Source organism: Larus michahellis, chromosome 1 (assembly GCF_964199755.1).
Source record: "Larus michahellis chromosome 1, bLarMic1.1, whole genome shotgun sequence".
Lineage (NCBI taxonomy): Eukaryota > Metazoa > Chordata > Aves > Charadriiformes > Laridae > Larus > Larus michahellis.
The window spans coordinates 7923842-7944343 of NC_133896.1; the positions used below are offsets into that span (position 1 = coordinate 7923842).

General features: G+C 41.4%; 1 protein-coding gene across 2 annotated transcripts in view; it reads right to left on the reverse strand.

The window, feature by feature from the left end:
* The window catches only part of SEPHS1 (selenophosphate synthetase 1), a 25505-nt gene continuing 5003 nt past the window's right edge, over nucleotides 1–20502 (reverse strand). For both annotated transcript variants that reach the window (XM_074573315.1, XM_074573316.1), the window contains exons 3-9: nucleotides 18825–18928; nucleotides 13448–13555; nucleotides 12411–12565; nucleotides 11512–11602; nucleotides 8026–8125; nucleotides 6293–6505; nucleotides 1–1318 (exon numbers count right to left, since the gene is read on the reverse strand). In XM_074573315.1, the coding sequence (XP_074429416.1) occupies nucleotides 1104–1318; nucleotides 6293–6505; nucleotides 8026–8125; nucleotides 11512–11602; nucleotides 12411–12565; nucleotides 13448–13555; nucleotides 18825–18928 (986 nt within the window). In that variant the 3' untranslated portion in view covers nucleotides 1–1103. The remainder of the gene's footprint in view (nucleotides 1319–6292; nucleotides 6506–8025; nucleotides 8126–11511; nucleotides 11603–12410; nucleotides 12566–13447; nucleotides 13556–18824; nucleotides 18929–20502) is intronic.

The window sequence follows — 20502 nt, forward strand, 5'->3', positions numbered from 1 at the left end:
TAAAAAAAATTAAATATTTATTTTGAATAACAAGCTTCAGTTCAAGCTGCAATGTTGGCAATGTAGATTTTAAACACAGATCACAAAAGCGTGCACAAAAATGTATTTGAGCAAAGAACAAAATAATACTAAGAATTATACTAAACAGCTGCTGATTTTAAAGAAACAAAAAAAGGCCTGTAATCACTATACAAAATATAAAATGTATTAAACACTACCATCCACAGAACAGAGGTTTATTTTAGTTTGATTATATTTAAAAATTATTTGTGTAGTTATTTATATAGTGAATTGTAAATGAATATTATACAGTAACCTCCTTTTGGTCTGCAAAACCTTTGTTGCACTATAGCACATCCAATCACATTGCAAAAAAAGAATTATTTTTCCTTACTATCAATAAAGAAAACAATCATTGATAATACAGTAAATATTGTCAGGTCTACAAATAATGAAATTAAAAATGACTCCTTCGACTCTGAAGCGCTTTCCATGCAAAGTCAGCACTTGCTCGTTTAAACAGAGTGCACTACCAAGCAATGTCCAGGGTCGTAGATGCTCTTGGCAAGACTAAACCTTACCGTAAAATTAAAATAATAAAAAAAAATAATCAAAGATTGAATGTAATCATGCAACCCTCTTACTACTGGGTATACCCACTGTGTCGCTTATCGATTTATTGCCTTTCTGGAATATCACTCAAGGCATCAAAATTAGACTTATGATAAATATACATATAATGAAAGGACACAAACTGCTATTCGACACTACTACTGGTAATGTCTGTGCTACGTGAAAGCACCTTTAAAAAGAGCCTATGCGGCAAGAGATAAGTGTCTAAAGATTCAAAATGAATCAACAGTATTGGATAACAATATAATTCTCAACTCAGAAGCTGCCTCAAGATTAGGTGCATCTTCAGTTAATGTAACAGGAAAAAAAGGCAATGGATTTTATTTTATTAATTGTATCCACTCATAAACTGACCTAAGGCCACCAGATGTGCAGACACAACAAGTTTTCTTTTCTTTTTACAGTTCTTTTAAATTGTAGGATGATAAAGGAATAGATCTATTTAAAAACAAACAGCTATTTCATCTATATTAAGAGGTGGCACCGGGCGTCGGGTTCACGTTCTGAGTGGCCACCTGTGGTGCGACTTCAATGATTCGTGGTTTGTCTATAATTCTGGCTGTGCGGTTGCCCTTCTCTACGATGCCGATAATCCATGCTTGGTGACCTTCGCCGTATTTTGGAGACTTGATCTCGGCACAAAAACGTGCTGCCTGTTCTCGTGGTAAACAGATGAGGAGGCCTCCTGCAAAGAAAAAAAGCAGAGCATTAAAACAGCTGATTGCAAAGCATTCCAACCTTGATCTGCCAAATCCTTATTTAGACAGGCACTTGGTGACTTCAGTGGATTCTGTCGAACTCCAAGAGAAGACAAGGTGGAAGTCTGAGCTCTGGCTTTACAGAAAGAAATTTGTGCCTAAATTCAGTGTTTAGAGGGTATGTAAATCAAGCCAAATACACACAAAAGATGTTGGCAAAAGGACATCCTACTGCTGCCAACAAATGACATACTGAAACAACACCAGCACTGTAAACTTCCCACAAAGTACTGCAAAGTGCGTCTACACAGAAACGTTTTGGATAAAGGTCATATTCAGGTACCTACAACCGCATATTGGTAGCAGCTGATTCTGCAAGTAATCCCATTTCCTGCAATGACATCAGTCATCAAAGTAGGGACTGTTACCAGAGAATGCAACAGGCAGAAAATTAAGCTTAGGCTTCATCCAGTGCTTCCTGCGACAATCCTTCTGACCCCTTTGTTAGGGAATTTTCTAACCTCTTTTAGCCTTTCCCGTAAGATATTTTTCTCAGAGAAAACTGAAAAATATGTACTAATTAATGCTTTTCAGAAGCAGCACAGTAACAAACTAGCAAGCTTGCTGTGCTGCAACACTGAGCAGCAAACTCATCTGCAGATGCCTAATTAAACCTCAAAGCACTGCACGCTACATGCCGTTTGCGCAGCTCCTGTCTGTACGTTGTGTCGCGTTCTGACACAGCAGCCTCTTCTAAGGGATGTTAAAATATCAGCTACATTGGAAAATGTCTGGAGAAGACAGGCAAGAGAATATATTCATGCAAACAAGATTTTGGGCACCTGCTTAGGCTTGCTTACTCCTAAAGAGTTATTTGACCCAAAGTCTTCTCATCTGGGCGAAGGGCATAAACCAGCAGCACAAGTCGTGCCACCAGCTCTGAGCCAACCCTGGGGGTGAAGGGCCTCCTGCTGAGCCAGCCACCCTGGCCCACCTCCTCCTCCATGGCCCTTGAGCAGCTTTTTAGCACCTTGGGAACCTTTATGTTTGCTTTTCCAAGCAAACAGTTATCTCAGTAGTAACTAAAGACACTTAGTTTAGGCCATGAGGAATAAGCAGCTACTGAACAGGAGGAATTACTTATAAGGATATGTGGATTTGTGAAAGTTATTTTTTAGGTTCTATATGAAGCAAATGAGCGTGCCATCCAGAAAAACACCTACCTCCCTCAAACATTTCAAAACAACAAAAAAAACCACACTCAAAACGCTTGAAAGACAGTGTTTAAACTACTCTAGGTGTAACGAGACACATCAATGGCACAGGGATTATGTGTCATTCCCATGGAAGGCTCTAGATCAAATTGAAGAGAAACTTACGTCATGATGCGAGTCAGGGAAGAGGGTTTTAAGTGCAGAGAACATGCTAACTAGCCAGAAGGGAGAAGTATGGTGAAAAAGGAAATAAGAAAGAGCACAAGAATAACCTTCACTCAATTATCTTTTCCCTACACACTCTCTTTCTGCAATTTTGTATCACTTGTATGCATATCCTGCTAACGTTCTTTGGCAAGATCAGAAAAAGTGGATGAAATCCCAGTTTCCAATCAAAAAATAACCTCCCACCTGCTGGCTGCATCCCACAGTTTGATCGATAAGCCTTAATAGAGGCTATATCTTGATCAGTAGTAGGATTCCCATCTGCAGGGATTATAATTATTTCTATAGTAGATTGACCAGTGTCTTTAACACTTTGAGTAAGTCCTTAAGGTCTTCCACTATGAATTCTATTCTATTTTATGTTATTGGTCTTCCCCTCCCCAGCTGCTGTTTTTTGTCCCATGGACAAGATGTCTTCATCTGTGCAAGGTCACGGCCACCACAAGTTTAAGTTGTTGCAACATGCCTGTGGAAAAGGAAGCAGCAGTGCTATTTGCACCGAAACAGGCAGCATTTCATGGTGTACGGAGTCTGAGGTCTGTGTCAGCCACCACCGAAGATGTAGACACTTGGTGTCTGTCCTGGCTTACCTTTTAAAAAATGTAAGGCTTTTTTTTGGTAAGAGGTTTTGAACACTGTTGCTTTTAACTGTTCTAGTGCAAGCAGGGAACTGGACAGAAAACTTCAAAAGCAAACTAGACAAAGCTTTGCAATTAAGAGCAGAGATACAAACAGTTTGTGAACTGAAACCCAGTGTCCCTGCTCCTGCTAATGGTTTTCTACCACAATGACTAACAAAAGGATGAGATCATTAGCCATGCCTCTTGCCAGGCACTAACGCAGCCCTAGTTTTCTACCCATCTGCCTATTTCTACAAAATTTGCGCCAGCACCCTGTTGTTGACATACCTCTACTACACTAAAAAAGTTGGCTGACACCAGACAACAGTTTATTACAAGAGGACTGGCAAAAATACACCCATGCATGAATAGCCCACAAGGAGTAACTTTGTAACTCATTTCTGCAAACAGCCAGCCTAATAAACAGAATTAAGTTTTTTGAAACTAACTGCCCGACTGCACCTTTAATCCTTAACCAAAGAATTACGTAAAAGAGAGCCCAAAATAACGTAAAACTGCAATTTTAAGAAAATACACCCTAAGCAAGGGTGCCTGCGTAGGATGGAACAGATGACATAATAGATCTTTCCAACACTGACTTCTGTCAACAGGTGCCCAACAAATGCGCACTGGAAAAAAACCAACAGTCTTAAAATCCATTAAAATCGTTTCCCAGTAAATTTCTCATTGCCTGCTCACTCTGCTGTAAACATCTGTTCACAAAGGAAGAAGCTACAGACAGAGCATTTCTGGAAGTTTAAGACAGAGAAAGAGCATCTCTGCATTACGGTATGAACAGCCCTGAGCAGCCCTACCAAAGGCATCCTCACAACTGGATACAGAGGTGCGGCAAGGCCGACACTCGCCTTCATATAAATCAACACCGGGACATGAAAGTGGGCAAACAGCCTGGGTCTGAATGCTACGGAGCCATCCCAGCACACACACCATGCCCACGCTAATCCACACTGCTGCGATGTGTCAGGCTATCCAGCGTAAGCCTAAAGCCTATGGGACCGCAGTTATACAGCTTTCAGCTCAGAGCTAAAGCCACATGGCTACGGATCTTTCCAATATTTGGCAGACACCGCCCTGTAACAAATCCCTGTAGCCACCTCTAACGCGAGAAATGCAACGCTGCGATGAAATCAAATATATGTGTTTTGAGGCACCCAAAGTTCACAAATAACCACTTACGTCTTGCTGTTTTTTCCATCATCATCTATCTATGTTGAAACATAAGCCGTTCAGCATTTCGGACACCTCTTGCTCAGTCCCAAAAGAGATTCTGAAGTCAACTGTTTTCTGCTTCCAAGTACTCTCACAACAGCACACACATCCGCACAGTTTTACATTCCTTCAGTGAAAAGGCAGAATTGGATATCCCCAGGGTGCAGGACGGGCAGCTCGGAACTGAAGACTCAAGCGCTCTGTTTGCGGCTAAACCATTCCCGTGCCAACTGCTCTACAAACCTCTGCCACAGCCACCCACCTGAAAGAGCATCCTGCAACTCCAGCTCTGCGTCCACGCTATTTTTTGGACTCTTTCCAATCGGTAACAAATGCTACTAGCACTCTGGTTATGTGGACTCCTGGGTAATAAGAATCTGTCTGGTGCTACCAATCTTATTGACAGAGTTTGCCAAACTGCCACCAGATATTTCTGGTCTCTGCTAACCGATGCTGGATTTGAACTCTTGAAAGGGTTCACGTCCCGTATCCTATTACACATCATCTTATACAGCCTCTGTAGGACAGAGCGTCTGCTTAAACACAGATGGCTAAGGAACAATTCAGCAGATCACGGTAAGCTGTATATTCGCAAGGGGAAAAGTTTATGGCTCTCACTGTGATGCTTCTTTCCAGATCTTTGGACTGTTTTGCTTCAAGGGGCCCCCTCTGTTGTGAACTGCAGAGAACTTGGATAATACTTTTGGAGAGCAGGAAGAGGGTGGGGAAATGAGATAAGAGAAAAGGCAGATTTGTAGCTACATCTTCTCCACTTCCCAAAGAGAAAGAAAAGTCAGATTGAAGAAAACAAAATGGAACAGTACAGAAGATTCAAGGGGAATATGAAGTAGAGAGACTTCCAGCAGAAGACAGTGATCATGTTAGTCAGCAAAGTGGTCTACGCTTAACAATAAGGCAACTTTCAAACCTCAGAAGTTCTTATCACCTGATGATTGTTTAAATGCTTATCTGAAATGGAACTTGGTGTCTGTAGCCCGATTCTCAGTAGATGTCTGTTGTATTCATTGCCACTGCAACTGGCAGCTTTATTGAATACAGAACTCAAGTAATGAATGGGTTGGAAACTTTTTATTTTGCTGCTCGTCACAGTCCCTTAAAGTCAGTTTTCATAAATATAAGGGAAAAAAAAAATCTACGTTCTTGGATGTCTGTGTGCTGTGGATAGAGAAGGCCTCAGTTGCCAAGACTGGCCCATTCAGTGCTAAACTTCACACATATTCATAATCAGAAACAAAACACCACTCATTTGACTGGCAAACCTACTGCAGGTGGCTTTACCTTTGAGAAAACTGTGTCAGCTGTGCTGGGATTTTCAGATAGTCACTGTTCTGGAGTTAACAGCTAAGAGAAAAATAGGTTTCACAAGAATTTAGAGTCATCACTAACTTCTAACTGCAAAACGTTCTAGATACAGCAAGGGTTTCTATGATAGTGTTTCATAAGGGAGTAGAAGGCATTCAGGATGGGATGGTGGTTTGGAAGTTAGGCTGAAAGTGTTAATTGTGAACAGTTCTGTGGCTAATGCTCATTAGCTTGGCTACACGCCAAACCAACTGTGATTTTGAATGCACATGATTCGTACATTTGAAATGTTATTAAATTCTAACGCGAAGGTGTAGGGAAGGAAGAGGGTGGCACAACTGTCACCTACCTGAAGTCTCCGGACAAGTCCCGTGCATGAGGCCAAACATATTGCCACAAGCCTTACTGACAGCTGCCATCTTAGCAAGAACAGGGAGGTTATGAATAACAAAGGACACCTCATTTCGCTGCTGCTTGGCAAGGTTTTGTGCATGCCCCAGGATTCCAAATCCTGTGATGTCTGTAGCTGCATGTGCATTGAAAGTGTGCATGAGTCCAGCAGCTACGAGAGAGGGGGTGGGGAGGGGAAAAATCAGGAAAAAAATTATTCAACAATATTGTGCACAGTTTGAATTAAGTTGCATACCTTTAATTGGAATCAGGTTGGTTTACTGCTTAAATTAATAATAAAAAAAATCATGCTTGAAGGGAACGGGAATTCACCAATACTGCATGTAACCCTTAAAAACTTCAACTTGTATTTAAGGTATTAAATCATGCTGAAAAACCAGCATCGAATTTATATTTATGAGCATGCTCTATTAGACATGTGCTACTAATTTATATTAGCGCTCTAAGAAACAGGGGCTTGCTCCAGATTCAAACTTCCCAAAGTTGAGGGCCAAAGGTTCTGAGCTCAAATTTGCTTCAATAAGGGCAAGGACCAGACTCATCCTGCATTAGGTTTCTCACATCTCCTTCCCTGCCCCTCGATAAAACGATCACATCAGAACTTAAGTTCTGGACACTTTAAGAGCTTAAGAACAAAGCCTGCAGGTTGCGGGGGAAGGGCCCCAGCCTCCCCACCTATGCATTCATGAAATTCTTGGGCACTTGCAACTACAGAGCCCTGGGTGGGAGAAGGGCACCTCTGCATGCAGGACAATAGCTCCAATTAAGAATATTTAAGTGTATATAAAGGTGCCTGACGAGTGAATGGAGAAAAACAAAACCAAGAATGCTTTGCCCTTCCTCGGTGCTTCCCAGTGGAAGAGCAGAACCCATGTCTTTTCCATAAAACAATCCTGGTCATTTATTTTTCCTGGAAGACTTTGCGAAATTCAGAATGAAAAAACAGTGGGATGACATAACAAATACCAAATGAAAACTGAATAAATGGGAGACAAGATGATTAACTATTCCTCTTCCTTCAGCTGAGAAGTAAGGAAACACCTAATTCAATTCTCTGCTCCTCCAAAAATAATCTGAACAAATAATGGAAATCCTGGATTAAAATTTCTAGGGTAAAAGCAGAACCTTTCCCCTGTCAAAATTAAAAGAAAAAAAATAAAAAAACCAACATCACCAAAACAGGGGAAAAAAAAACCAGAAAAGAAAACATGTGCTACATCTTCCATACTTTGGGAAGCACATAACATAAAAAAATTAAAAAATAAAATTTTAAATTGAAGCATACAAAAACGAGGAGCTTTTCCTTTTTTATTCTATTTCTAATTTTTTAACCTTTTTACAGTCAGGCCCTCACGAGTTCTCTAGGCACAGAAGATAAGGAACATATCCAACATATTTCCCTTTAAAACATCCTCTAACTCACTGGGATGTTACTCGCAGCACTCACATGAGTCATAATCATCTCCAGCGGCATTTGTGTTTTTGCTGTATAATTAAAAGAGGGCGTTTGATTTTAATTTGCTTGCTTCACAAGCACTGAACAGCAGAAAGATGGGGCAGAAGGAAGGGATAAAGCAGCTGTGTCACATTTCCCCACAGCAGTGAAATGAAATTAAGTAGGGAATTAGAAAAACCTACAACCTCCCCCCCAACACACACACCTCTTCTTACCTGTTCTGTTCAGTCGTGCCATATTCATCATTGCTTCCTGGTATGCTAGTTCTACATCTTCTTGCGTTACCACTAGTTTGATTTTATTCCACTTTTCTGGCTAATGGATGAAATAAAGATGATTCTTTTAGATTTTCAGCTATATATTTTTAAAGCACACTCACACCACTTCAAAAAAATCCTTCATTCAAAATGCACTTGTATTTTTTCTTTTTTTTTTTTTTTTAAACTCAGTTAAAGAGGGGCAAAAAGTTCAACAGTCAGAGGTGTGTGCCTTACTCTGCTGTACCTAACTGAAGTTCATTTAAAGATCTATTTGGCACTAAGCACCTCAAATCTTGGCTTCAGCAGCAGAGTGGAGTGGAATAACCTATCCTTGGGCAAAGAACTCTTTCAAGGCAACTCTCTGGCTCGAACTCCACAGCCAAATTAAATTTGTTGCTGGACGTTGAGACTGGTAATCTCTGGCTGCTTAGCTTTTTTTTTTAAGAGACAATTCTTAAGTTCACATCTGGGCGCTTTGATCAAGAAAGGCCACTGATATCCACAAGTCCGGGTCTGAGGAACGTATGCTACGGCAGGATGTAGTCACTCTAGTGAGTTAGGATTAAGACAGTTTCATAAACTTCCTTTACAGTTTAATATCAGCATCTCCTTCCACCCCTTCTCCAGTGTCTTGTATGGACTCATGCCTCCATCACATGCTAAACAAGGCTTTTCATCTCAAAATGGTCTCAGAACAATTTAGGAAATGGTACCTTTATAAAGGGCAATTGTTTCATTCAAAGCTGAAGTAATTCCAGATCCAGAACAAAACAAAGCAACTATTTAGCGGTTAGTAGCAACACTACAAACTGGTTTAATTTTCTTCTTTTTTTGCAATGGAAATATAATTAGAGAACTGAAAGTAAACAAAAAATGGGATTTTTTTAAGCCACAGTGCCTAACACTGCCATTCCACAGAATAAACGCGCAGCACAAATTTATTACTAAATCAAAGGTGCAAAAAGTACTAAGAATTGGTATATGATGCTGCACTGTGGAAGGATCTTGTCAAAGAGGCTCTTATCCTTCACAAACGAGTGCTGACTTAGAGGGGTGTAAGAGGGAACCCAGAAGTGGCAAGGAGAAGAGACTGGTCAGCCAAACCAAATAATTTGTTAAAGAGCAAGGAAGTATATCAGTAAGACCAGAGCTTCTGCAATTAGTTTGAACTGAGTCTGAGCAATTAAGTAAGAGAGAGAGCAAATTAAAAAAAAAAATGAGGCTATTAGAGAGGGGACACAATAGTGATTCTTCTTACTGCGGGTATGACTGAAAAACCTGAGCAGTCATTCTGCCTTAGTTTTCAAAAACACAGTTCTGAGGCTGATCATGGGATGGAAATCAGTCAGATGATGGGAATGGAAATCAAAGATGAGGTGGAAGCAGAACTCAAGGCTGAGGACAGAAGAGCCACAAACACAGGGAGGATATAAATTAGATGCAAATTCCTCTCCACTATAGCAATTAGATTAGTGGAGAGGAAACAGAGGCAGAAAAGCTCACAAAAATCCCCAAACAACTTTTAAAAACAAGCTTAGATTTCCAAATGTGAAGGGTCAAGTAGACAACAACAAGAGCTAGACGACCCCTTCTGAAGGGGGACAGCACAGCAACCCCTTTCGTGCTTTTCAGCTGAAAGAGGAAAAGGCAAAGGGATGCCAGTTCCCAGCCGTGGACCAGCCTAATCAGTCCACATCATCAGCCTGGCAGCCAAAGCCACAGCAAACAGCTTCATCACCCCTAGCACATCCCTGACCTGCTCCCCTGGGGCCCCAGCTCCCCCCAGACTCTTTGCAGCCTCCTCCCTTGCACTCCATGGCAGCTGCTGCCAACAACACAGCTGGGGCTTGGCTGCAACAACGCTGGCAGCAAACAAGCAAGGAGCACAAATTTTGCCTCTATTTGGATCTTCCTTTCACTTGTCACCAGGAACTCATTCACTACTGCTCTGTTTAAATACCTGAGCTCTTAGGTTGGTGGCTTTTTGTTTGGTTGGTTTTTTTTCCCTCTTTACGTTTGTTTTGCAGCCTCATATCTCTACACTCATTTTCCTTTTTTTTCACCTATGCATAAACTTGCCATGCTATGTACCTTCTCTCACATACTTTTTAATACAAATTTCCTACAAAAACTTGATTTACAGGTGGATTTGTGCTGGGTAATTCTAGTTTCACTTTCCCTACTCTTTCACAAAACAAAGCTAGAGAAAAGGCAGCACAGCTACTCAGAAATTTTCCTACCATAGCAAAGATATATTCTGTTTACACATAATAGGAGGATTGATTTCCTTGCTGTCCTCATTTTTCAGACCAGAAAGTGTTTCTGGCTGACAGTCAAGGAAATTAGAAGGACTTGAAATATGTGGAAATATCCTTAATTTGCAAGTCTGTTTGTCAGTACAATAATAGATATATTAAGAAGTACGATTATGGCCAAAAAACATACTATAAAATTGGTGTCTTGTTGTTTCACTTAATTTTCATATCAAGATTATCTGAGGCCCTGATCCTTATATCTGCTTGGAAAACACAGGTCAAAATTGCTAGGCCAGGCCCTATGAAGAAGGAGATAAATATTTTTTTCTTGTTGCTCATTATTCAGATTCAGACTCCAATGAAGGTTTAAGCTGGTTCTCTCCCACTTTTGCAAACACAGGCTTTGTAATTAGAATTCATCCGACAATGTAGTGGGCAACAGCCAAGACGAAGTAGACTCCAGCTCACTCCTCTGCCAGTCTATTGGCTCAGTAGTCCCAAAAGTAGAAAAGATGCATCTTTTTAAAGTGTAAACTGAGCAGTTATAATTCTGAAGACACGTTCTCGGAGCCAGACAACATAAGCAGATGCCAATTTTGCAGTCACTTTTCAGTTCAGTAGTTACATTTTTGCCTGAAGTAACAGATGGAAGTATGCCTACATACATAATGCTGCTAGAAATATTCTTATTGAATGCACAGGGTAATACATGTGAAGCAGAGATATACTTCCATGTACAAAAGCAGAAAGCCCAAGAACACAGACAGCAATCTTGGCCTAATTGCCATCGATAAGCTTTTGCCAACTACTTTGGCACGTGGAGTAGGGCATAATTTTACCCAGGGTGCTAGTCTGTTGTTCTGTTAGTAAACAATTTTGTTTATTACAGCAATGCCTGAGAACTAACTAAGAAGTAGATACAGTTAAGATGGGCTCACTAAGCAGAAAACAGTAAACTGTCTCGATTCCAAAAGAGTTTTCCACGTACACAGGTAAGGCTGACACATCAAGGAGGAAAGAGGAGAGAGAGAGGTGGTAGATCATTCCCAACTGAGCCCTCAGTGTACTTACGCAGAAAGCCCAAGAACACAGAGTTTGTCATTTCGAGGTTTTGAGGGAATAAGGAAGGTCACCTGTAAATCACCCCTCTTCCCTATTTCTTTTTTTTTTTTTGCAGTGTACTCACAATATCTAGCCATTGGTGGACAGCTACAGCCACTTGTGTTCCCAAGGGTTTAGTTAATACAAGCACGTCTCCTGGCACTGCATTGTCTGGCCTGAAAACAAACAATTCATATATTAATTACATAGTGAGATTCACACACGTTATTAGGAATAAGTGCTGATAATTACATTTTCACAGACCCCTGTATCTTGCTGCACAGTTAAAAAACTGACTAATTGCAGAATTACCCTTTGGGATTCATTGCCATGGGACGTTATTGAGCGAAAAGCTACAAACTTAAAAATTAAAAATGCTAATCCTTCTTTCTTGAAATGTAACAATGCTTGCAGTCAGATACACACAAAATGACATCTTTTCTTTCAATTTACTGGAGACATAAGGTAGGACAGGGAAAAAAACTGACCTTTGTTACTTCAGGGCATAAGATAACCATCACCAGGATCACGAACAAATTCATTTGTACAGTGTAACACGCCACAGCGGGACATTCAAAATCAGTTACAGTTAAATGGACAGAATGCTGTAAACACTGCAATTCTGTAGTTCTCTACAGCCATTCATAGGATAATTGGGAGATGGTTTAAAATGTATTTATAAATATGACATACATTTGTGTCCCAAAACAGTCTTCAATACCTTTAAAGGTTAGAAGCTTATCTCTCCTGTCAAAAGGAGAATAGGATCAAAAGATACTAGGGGATGGGGAGAAGCAAAAGGACATCCTGTTTAAAAAAAGCAAATATGTACAAAAGGGATGTGGCATCTGTTGAGTGCTAAGGACAAATGCAAGCAGGAGAAGGTACTGCTTTATTCATCACAAGATCACAATATGGTATTTAAATGATTTTTACCGTATCCCTTCAAACCAGTACCTTTGATTGTTTAGCGATTTAACTTACATTATAAATTCATTAGGCTGACAGACTGTCGTGGCCACTCCTCCCAAAACAATCCAGGGATTTAACACTGTTTGGCCACCAGTAACAGATGTTCCTGCCTCTTCTGCTGCATCTTTGAAACCCTGGATAATTAGAGGCATCACTTTGTCTCTTTCCTAGAGATCAAAACAGAAGTCAGAGTTTCATACACAGCAGTGCTAGTCATTTCAAGACTAGTCCGGGGCTTTAATCACTCAAACCAAATGCTCTCATGGCAAATAGCTCATGACACAAAAGCCAGCCTCAGGAAGAGGTTTGCCTCCTGAAAATTGTGTATTAGCCCAGAGAGCTATGGTTTTACAGTTCTATGTAAAAGAGGGGAGGAGACACACTTATGCTGAAGAAACAGTCTTCAAAATGTCATACAAAAATTAAAGAAATCAAAGTTCTGGAAATTCAGAACAACTACCCTGCTGTTGTAATCAGGTACAGCCACAGCAGCGCAGTGCAGTAAGGCAAAGTTAAATCAAGCTGCATTTGGCCTCCACTAACCTGCAAAGTTTCAACTTACTTCCTTCTAAGAATAAACATCCCTTTTTCTCTAGAGCAAAACAAACATACATGCCGGTCACTTCCACAAAAAAGAAAAAAAAAGATAAAAAGAAACGTAATCTATTTCAGTTTTTTCTGCTTCAGAGAGATGTTACAAAGCTGGCATAAGCAAATCAGAAGTATCTATACAGATTGATACATCAGTTGGTAATCAAATGTTGCGTTGGAGCAATACTGTCCTGAACTGACAGAAGCAGACCTCATTTTGGTGGGGATGAAGGCATTAGCTGCAGAAGATTACAATGCCACAGAAAACTGAGCTTTTAAGAAGTGACCTCAGAATGTTTATGAGGCAAGAACCATACTATGAACTGCGACATTCAATAAAACCATCTCTTCTTTAAAAAGGGTTCAAACTTTGAGGGAGAATAGACTGAAGGTAAACACATTCGAAGCATGTTTTGCTGTTTGGGTCTTCCTTCAAAAGCAAGTACCAAAAATCTTACCCTATCTGTCATTTTATTGCTGATTCCGAGAAGCATCAACATGTTGTCGCATTCTGTGACCCCCATGGCATAAAGGTCACTTAGGACATTGGCACACGCTATCCGTCCCTGAAAAAGAAAGACAGACAAATAAAATCTGCAGGACTGTTCATGAACACTCAGACAAACACCTGCCATGAACAAAACTTCCAGTATGAGTTTACACTCCGGGACAGCTGTTTATTCCACAGTCTCCTGCATTAAGAAGCCCATCCAAATATATGGTATGATCCACTTCATGCAACCTGCCCATCTAGAAGAGGGAAGGTAAGAATTCCACCACAGGTAAGGTGAGAATTCATCCCAGCTGTCTTGGTCAACCCACTCTCTCACTGTCTACATAGGAATCCCACACTGAATTTAGACTGGATACCCAAACGTAGAGGTTGAAGTTAAACTCGACAAAGTCTAGCTTTGGTAACAAACTCAGATTACTTAATCCAATACATTCCTATTAACTTTATTCCAGCACAAAACTGTACACGCTGACAAAGACGACCATTGGTGGTATGTAATTCACAACTGCAATGAAGCTAATCAAAAAGCATATATTGCTGTACCTCTTCTGCATCAGAATATGTAGGAGAAAGGGACCTTGAGAAACCTGTTTGTTCCTCTGCACTACCCTGGAGACCATGTCTACGCTCCCAAGTTTTTCAAAGAGTCCTCTTGTACCCAGAAGATACAGTTGTGCCAGCACAAAGCCACACTGGGGTGCTGCTTCTGTCAGGATGTCAATAAGAAGCTGTCTGCAGAAGACAGCATGTGCAGGGGATTAAGGAGCTTAGGGTTCCCAGAAGCTGGTCTTGTCACCGCTTAGGAGCACGCACAGCTACTGCGGAGAGATGTCTGTCCCCCACCACTTGAACATTGTGGGAGATGTGTCTCCTCTGACACTCGTTCAAGTGACAAGGCAAGGCTACAGCGCATACATTTTAATTGACTTTTGTGTGTCTGAGCACCTTTAACAAAAAATTGTCCAAGAGACCTGGTTGTCTGCTGAAGATTCCTCTAAGAAGTCATAAAGCTGACAGGACTGAGAAGGGACCATTTCCATCACATGAGCTTAGCTACCCTAATTTTACTAAACTAATGGATCAGAGTCAGGGTTTGTTGAGGTGTAGACCCAGCACAGGTGAGGCATCAAGTTCCCTGATCCCAGAAGATTCAGGATGTGCACTAACGGATGGCAAGATAACTTTAAAATACAGGACAAATGCTGTTGTGTTAGTCTGGAAAACTCCACGCGTTTTATTAAAATTGGTTTAGGTTTGCAGCTGCAGAACTGTAACCAACATCTGGTTTTATGATTTTAAAACTGTGCTTTTCATAAAGTTCAGAGGCAACACCACCATGGTAAAAACAACAACGTGCTCATTTGACACAGTTGGACCACAGAAAGACACCCCCCCCACAAGTTGCGGGGGGAGGAAAGGAATTTAAGCCACCATCTCCAAAACTTTAGCCTAATCACACATCCCGGATTTTTGCAACAATTATATCATCAGGCAGTTACTTTACCTACTGATGACATGAAATAACACCTCCAAATCACAATTAAATATAATCCAGTTTTTCAGAAATTCAAGAGCCTCCAATGGCATCAGGGGAATCCCTTATATTTGAAACTGCAACATGTTTTAATTATAAATAATCTTAAAAAAAACTATTAAGAGTGAGCTGTGTACTCTATGTTTTGGTGAATATTGGCTGTTCAATTTCCAGATGTTTAAGAACACTAAAGCCTGCCATTTTCCTTTTCTCGAAGGGGACTATCAAACCATTGTCTACTATCTTCACTATTTACCCAGCAAACTGATGGTTTATGCCCTCTTAGGCATGACAGATAGGTTTTTAAAACCACACTGACAACAGCTCTCTACTCGAATAGTCAGAGGTCGGCCTAACACTGCTTTTGCCAACTGGCAAAACCACTACAGAAACAAATTCAGGGAGTGCAAGTCTGAAGTAGCAGAGGGAAGAATACATGGCTTGCAAAGACTGATAAACACGACAGGATTCACAGAGGCCAGCCTAGCTGGGTCCCACATGCTACATGACTGTATACTTAGTCTCACTGAAACACAAGAATGCATGTACAATCCTACTAACTATTTATAAGGGTAACGGATGAAGTATCAGACCCCCATCTCCAGTCTTTAGTGAAGGTTCTTAAAAGAGCACCAAAGAGCTTCCTGGAACAGAGGGGGAAGGAAGTCCATTCACAGACCAGCCAGTTTCCAGCTCCTGTACTCAAAAAGGCATCTCCAAACTGCGACAAGGAAGGCCAGTACCAGTCCCTTGATGCTGATCATGAAACTTATTTTCAATTGCTTGTAACTTTTCCACTTAAATGGTTTGATATTGGAAAAGTCCTATGCTGGATACAGATTTCACAGATGTACATCCTCGGGGTACTTCAGACAACATGGATTGAGTGTTTTCAAGAACAAAGTCAAAGAGGAGGGGAAAGGGGAAAAGATGGAAGAGTTCTTTTGCATGTAACTGCAGAACTTCATTTTAAAATAGGCAGTGACAAAGTGAGAGAAAGCAGAAATCCAAAGTTCAGCTGAGTCCACATGCAGTTTTGCCTTCCTCAGCCATTTTCTAATCCCTTCTGTCACCACACTCAGCTTGGAGTCCCTTTGCACTTCTGGCTTTCACTCCTTGCTTCCATTCCCCCCAACTAAGAAGAAAATTCAGATAAGGAGCTGCAGGTAGACACTGCGTACAGAGAAAGGAACAGACTCTAAATTAGGGAACATCTGCCCAAAACCAGACTAGAATTGACTAGGTAAGAAGACAAGAGCAGAAGATCAAGGTGCAGTGTGGACTGCATGTGAGTGATAACAAGAACAGGGAGTGGTAACAAACAGGCATGGGTCAGGGGGCATCTAGACTAAAAATAAGGGAAGAAGCAGTTGGAGAAGCAAGGCAGCGGTAGTCTGCCTTGAACAGTGTCCAGAGCACACTCCTTTGGGCAGCCTGGACACCAACTCAAAATTCCTGAGTGTCACCATTCCTCTGCTCTTACCAACCCTCCATAAATCCCCAGGCAAATTGCATTTGGCTGTCCTCCAGCTGATGTTGATCCACACAAGAGAACGACAACCTCTGCTGCCCCCAGCTACTCTAGTCCTGAAGAGATAGGGCTCCCAGTAGAAGATCCGGCAGCTCTAGCCTGCTGCATCATCGCTGCAAGTACCAGCAAAAAGGCTTGTGACAGAAGCCCTGCTCTCAGTTAGCTTTTAAGAAGACATACACACCTGCAAACAAATTAGGAAGTTGCATTCACTAGGAATGAAAAGTGAAGGACTTCAGAGTTGGAAAATGCCAAGGTTACAGTTGCTGGTGCAGGTGGATCACAGTATAGACTGCAACTATGATGCAACCGCTAAAGTTGGACTAAGTCCAAATTTACATTCCAGTCCTACCACACTGGCCCAAACCTCATCTGGGCACAGACTCATGTATCCACTCCTGCGGCATCTCAAACCCTTTCTATCTCCAAACAAAACAAGCCTCCTCCTTCACCACAGCCTTCTCACGCTGACTCTCACAAGTTTTTGTTACAAGGTGAGAAAAGAGTTTCTTGGCCGAAGTTGAACACACATATATTTTTTTAATTTTTTTTTTTTTTTTTTTTTTTTTTATATCCCAGTCCCTGACGAGCTCCCACACAATGTTAAAGCAAGCCACTCAAACCAAATTTCTCAGGAGAGCTGAACAACTCTATACTCCAGAGGCCAGCCCAGATCTTGGCTGCTCAGTTTGTGGAAAGAGAGCTCTTCTGGAACAGAAATCAAAGGAGCTATGCTTGCATACGTGCACAACACCTGGTCAAGCATGCTAAAAAAGAATGAGTCGGTCCCGATCTCAAACTGCGTGTCCAAAACCTACTTGACAGGACTCACAGAACAAACAACTGTTGTGGTTTCAGTTGGGATAGAGTTTACTTTCTTACTAGCAGCTGGTATAGTGCTATGTTTTGGATTTGGGATGAGAAATACTTTTGACAGGGCACTGGTGTTTTCGGTTGTTGCTAGGCAGTCAAGGCCTTTTCTGCTCCTCATATCGCCCCACCAGCGAGTAGGCTGGGGATGCACAAGAAGTTGGGAGGAGACACAGCCAGGACAGCTGACCTCAACTGACTAAAGGGATATTCCATACCACGTCATGTCCTGCTCAGCATATAAAGCTGGCGGAAGAAGGAGGAAGGGGAGGACGTCTGGAGTGATGGCATTTGTCTTCCCAAGTAACTGTTACGCATGATGGAGCCCTGCTTTCCTGAAGACAGATGAACACCTGACTACGGATGGGAAGCAGTGAATGAAATCCTTGGTTTGCTTTGCTTGTGCACTTGGCTTTTTCTTTATCTATTAAACTGTCTTTATCTCAACCCATGAGCTTTCTCACTTTTACTCTTCTGATTCTCTCCCCCATCCAAACTGGGGGGAGTGAGCAAGCTGATTCTTGCTGCCAGTTGGGGTTAAACCACGACAGCAGCGTGCAATCATATAAACACCAGTAAAAGCATGCCTTAAAGCAAAGGAGTCATATTCAAATCAAAGGAAACATGAATTTTAGTATTTCTTAACTTTCATTTAATTAACACCTCCTGTAGAAGTCCTTAAAGCTTACTAAGTCCTTTTTTGAAGTTCATTTGTTTCCCCGTGACCTTCTGTTCAAGTCAATACTGATCACCGCCACATGTAACACCAGAGGAATCTCTAGCGAGATGGACTAAATGAAATAAGGACAAAGAAGTAACTGAAGTCTAAGCACACGCAACTTCCAATAAGTCATTTCTAACTTATCCATCTGCAAGTGGAGGTAGTATGACGGGAAAATTGGTGTTCACAAAGCACTCTGAAGTTGCCAGGTGCTATTGCCAACTACTGTCATTTAGGCGTTTCCAGTTCTAACATGTTACCTGGTTATTTCAGAACCTCAAAAAAGGCCAATTACAACACAGTTCTGCTTGTAAGTGGAGTTTACTGTCTGCTGCTTTACATAGCTCTTTTACCCCTCTTCTGGGCTTTTCAAGCCAAATCCCACAGAAAAACAGATGGAGGGAAATTTGAATTAAAGGTGGCAGTTCTCCCAACTTTCACCTACAGAAAGCAGCACTGCAGCATTCTTGGCCAACACGGAAAAGACTACAGGATGAGACTGCCTTTCCCTCTTCACATGTATTTAGGAAAGACTCTCAATGCAGTTAATCAAACAATTAGCACTGCACATCTAGAAGAAATGGTCAAAACTGCCATCACATTGGTAAGTGAGAAGCACAAATCAAATCAGCAATACAGCTAACAACTAGATTTAGCCAACTTACCATCATATAAGGATCATCCACAATAGGATAAATATAATCTGTCGTCTGGACCAACGACAAACCTCCATGTCTTAATGGAATAACACAAGTGTCCATCCCAATTCCTGCAAAGAAAGGAATCCATCAGTGACATAAGTAACTTTGCCCTTAATTACCTGTTGCTCTTAACAAGAGAATTTATAAAACATGTTTGTGAAATACAACTCACAATACTGCCTAAACAGACATAGCAAATTCCTTCCTTAGAGAAAGCATGTAGCACAAATAAGAAGAAAACCAAACAAAGAATGAGAACTCCTGACAAACAGCACAGAAGCGTAAATGGCTGAAAGCAAAAACTAAACTACGATGTTCTACAGTTTGTTGCAGCATAATAATAGTGCATTGCTTTTAAGAACATCTGGGCTTGTGTGTATACACATTTAAAGTTAAGAGGAACTATGTGAATTAATACTGTTGAAAGCAAATAGGCTTTCCTGCCACTCCCAACTCAGTAAAAACATAGTGACAGTTTTAAAAGGACATAGCCTCTCATAAAGGGCATTTCCTCCCCTTAGGAGAAACAAAAAGAACACAAGTCACAGCCTAGGCCCTTGATGAAAGATGATTCACCCACTTGGAGCTTCTATAACTGTGTTAACCTGACCTTACTTCTGTGAGGCTGAAAGGTGGCAAGATGATCTGCTAGACAGGGAAACTCCTTTGAGAAAACCACAACGCCCAGTACAGCCTGTTCCCTGACGGTGGGTATTTCAAACAAGAATATGTGACATTAAAACCTCCGGGCTTTTGCTGTGATGCCTGCACAAAAGTAGCAGGTGACAAATCACAATGTTCTAGCTGAGCTGTGCTCCCTGTCGATAACCTCGTGCCTTGTGGCAGCGGCAGATAGCTTGCCTCCTTCCTGGGCTGGCAACAAGCCACCGATAATTACTCTGCATAACTCACAGGGCAAGTCTTCAAACAACCAGTTTTCAGGGAGGAGATGCCACACAGTAACTCTTCCCCATGTATTAATGAAACACACTACCTAGCAAGAGCTACAAGCCAGTATTTGGCAGTGTCCTGTACAGGGACAAAGCGAGCTGCTCTCATCTGAGGCCCTATTGAGGACACAGAGCACGTCTGCCAGGCAGTAGGTATATAGGTAGAGAGGATCTTGTCTCTCCTGCCTACAAAGGCAGATCTTGTCTCAGAAGAGAAAGGATACTGACAAAAGATCATAAGCAGTAATTTAGGGTCATTTATCCTCCGCAGAAGCTACTGTGCACGAAGTCCAGTGTCTCCAGGGATGTGCATATAAGCAGTTACAGAGAAGTGGCTCACGTATAGGAGCTGTTTTGCCCTCAGTTCACCTATTCATGCCATAATCCTGCAAGACTGATTTCACTTATGCAGTTTTCCACAACTTCAGTGGAACTCCTGCTTGACAGACAGGCCAAGGGGCCACCATGGACCTTCTGAGGTTTGGTTCCACCAAAAAACGACTGACTAAATAAGCGAATCCATTCGGTGAAGTGACTGAAAACAGTGATTTCAAGGTCCAGAACAGCTCTGAGAACTAATAACAAACTTGCAGTTTCTTACTCACAGGTATACTCACATTTATATACTCATATTTAAGATTGCTCTGGGTGACACCATTTGCAGAACTAAAAAGGAGTGAGGCTGGGTCTGC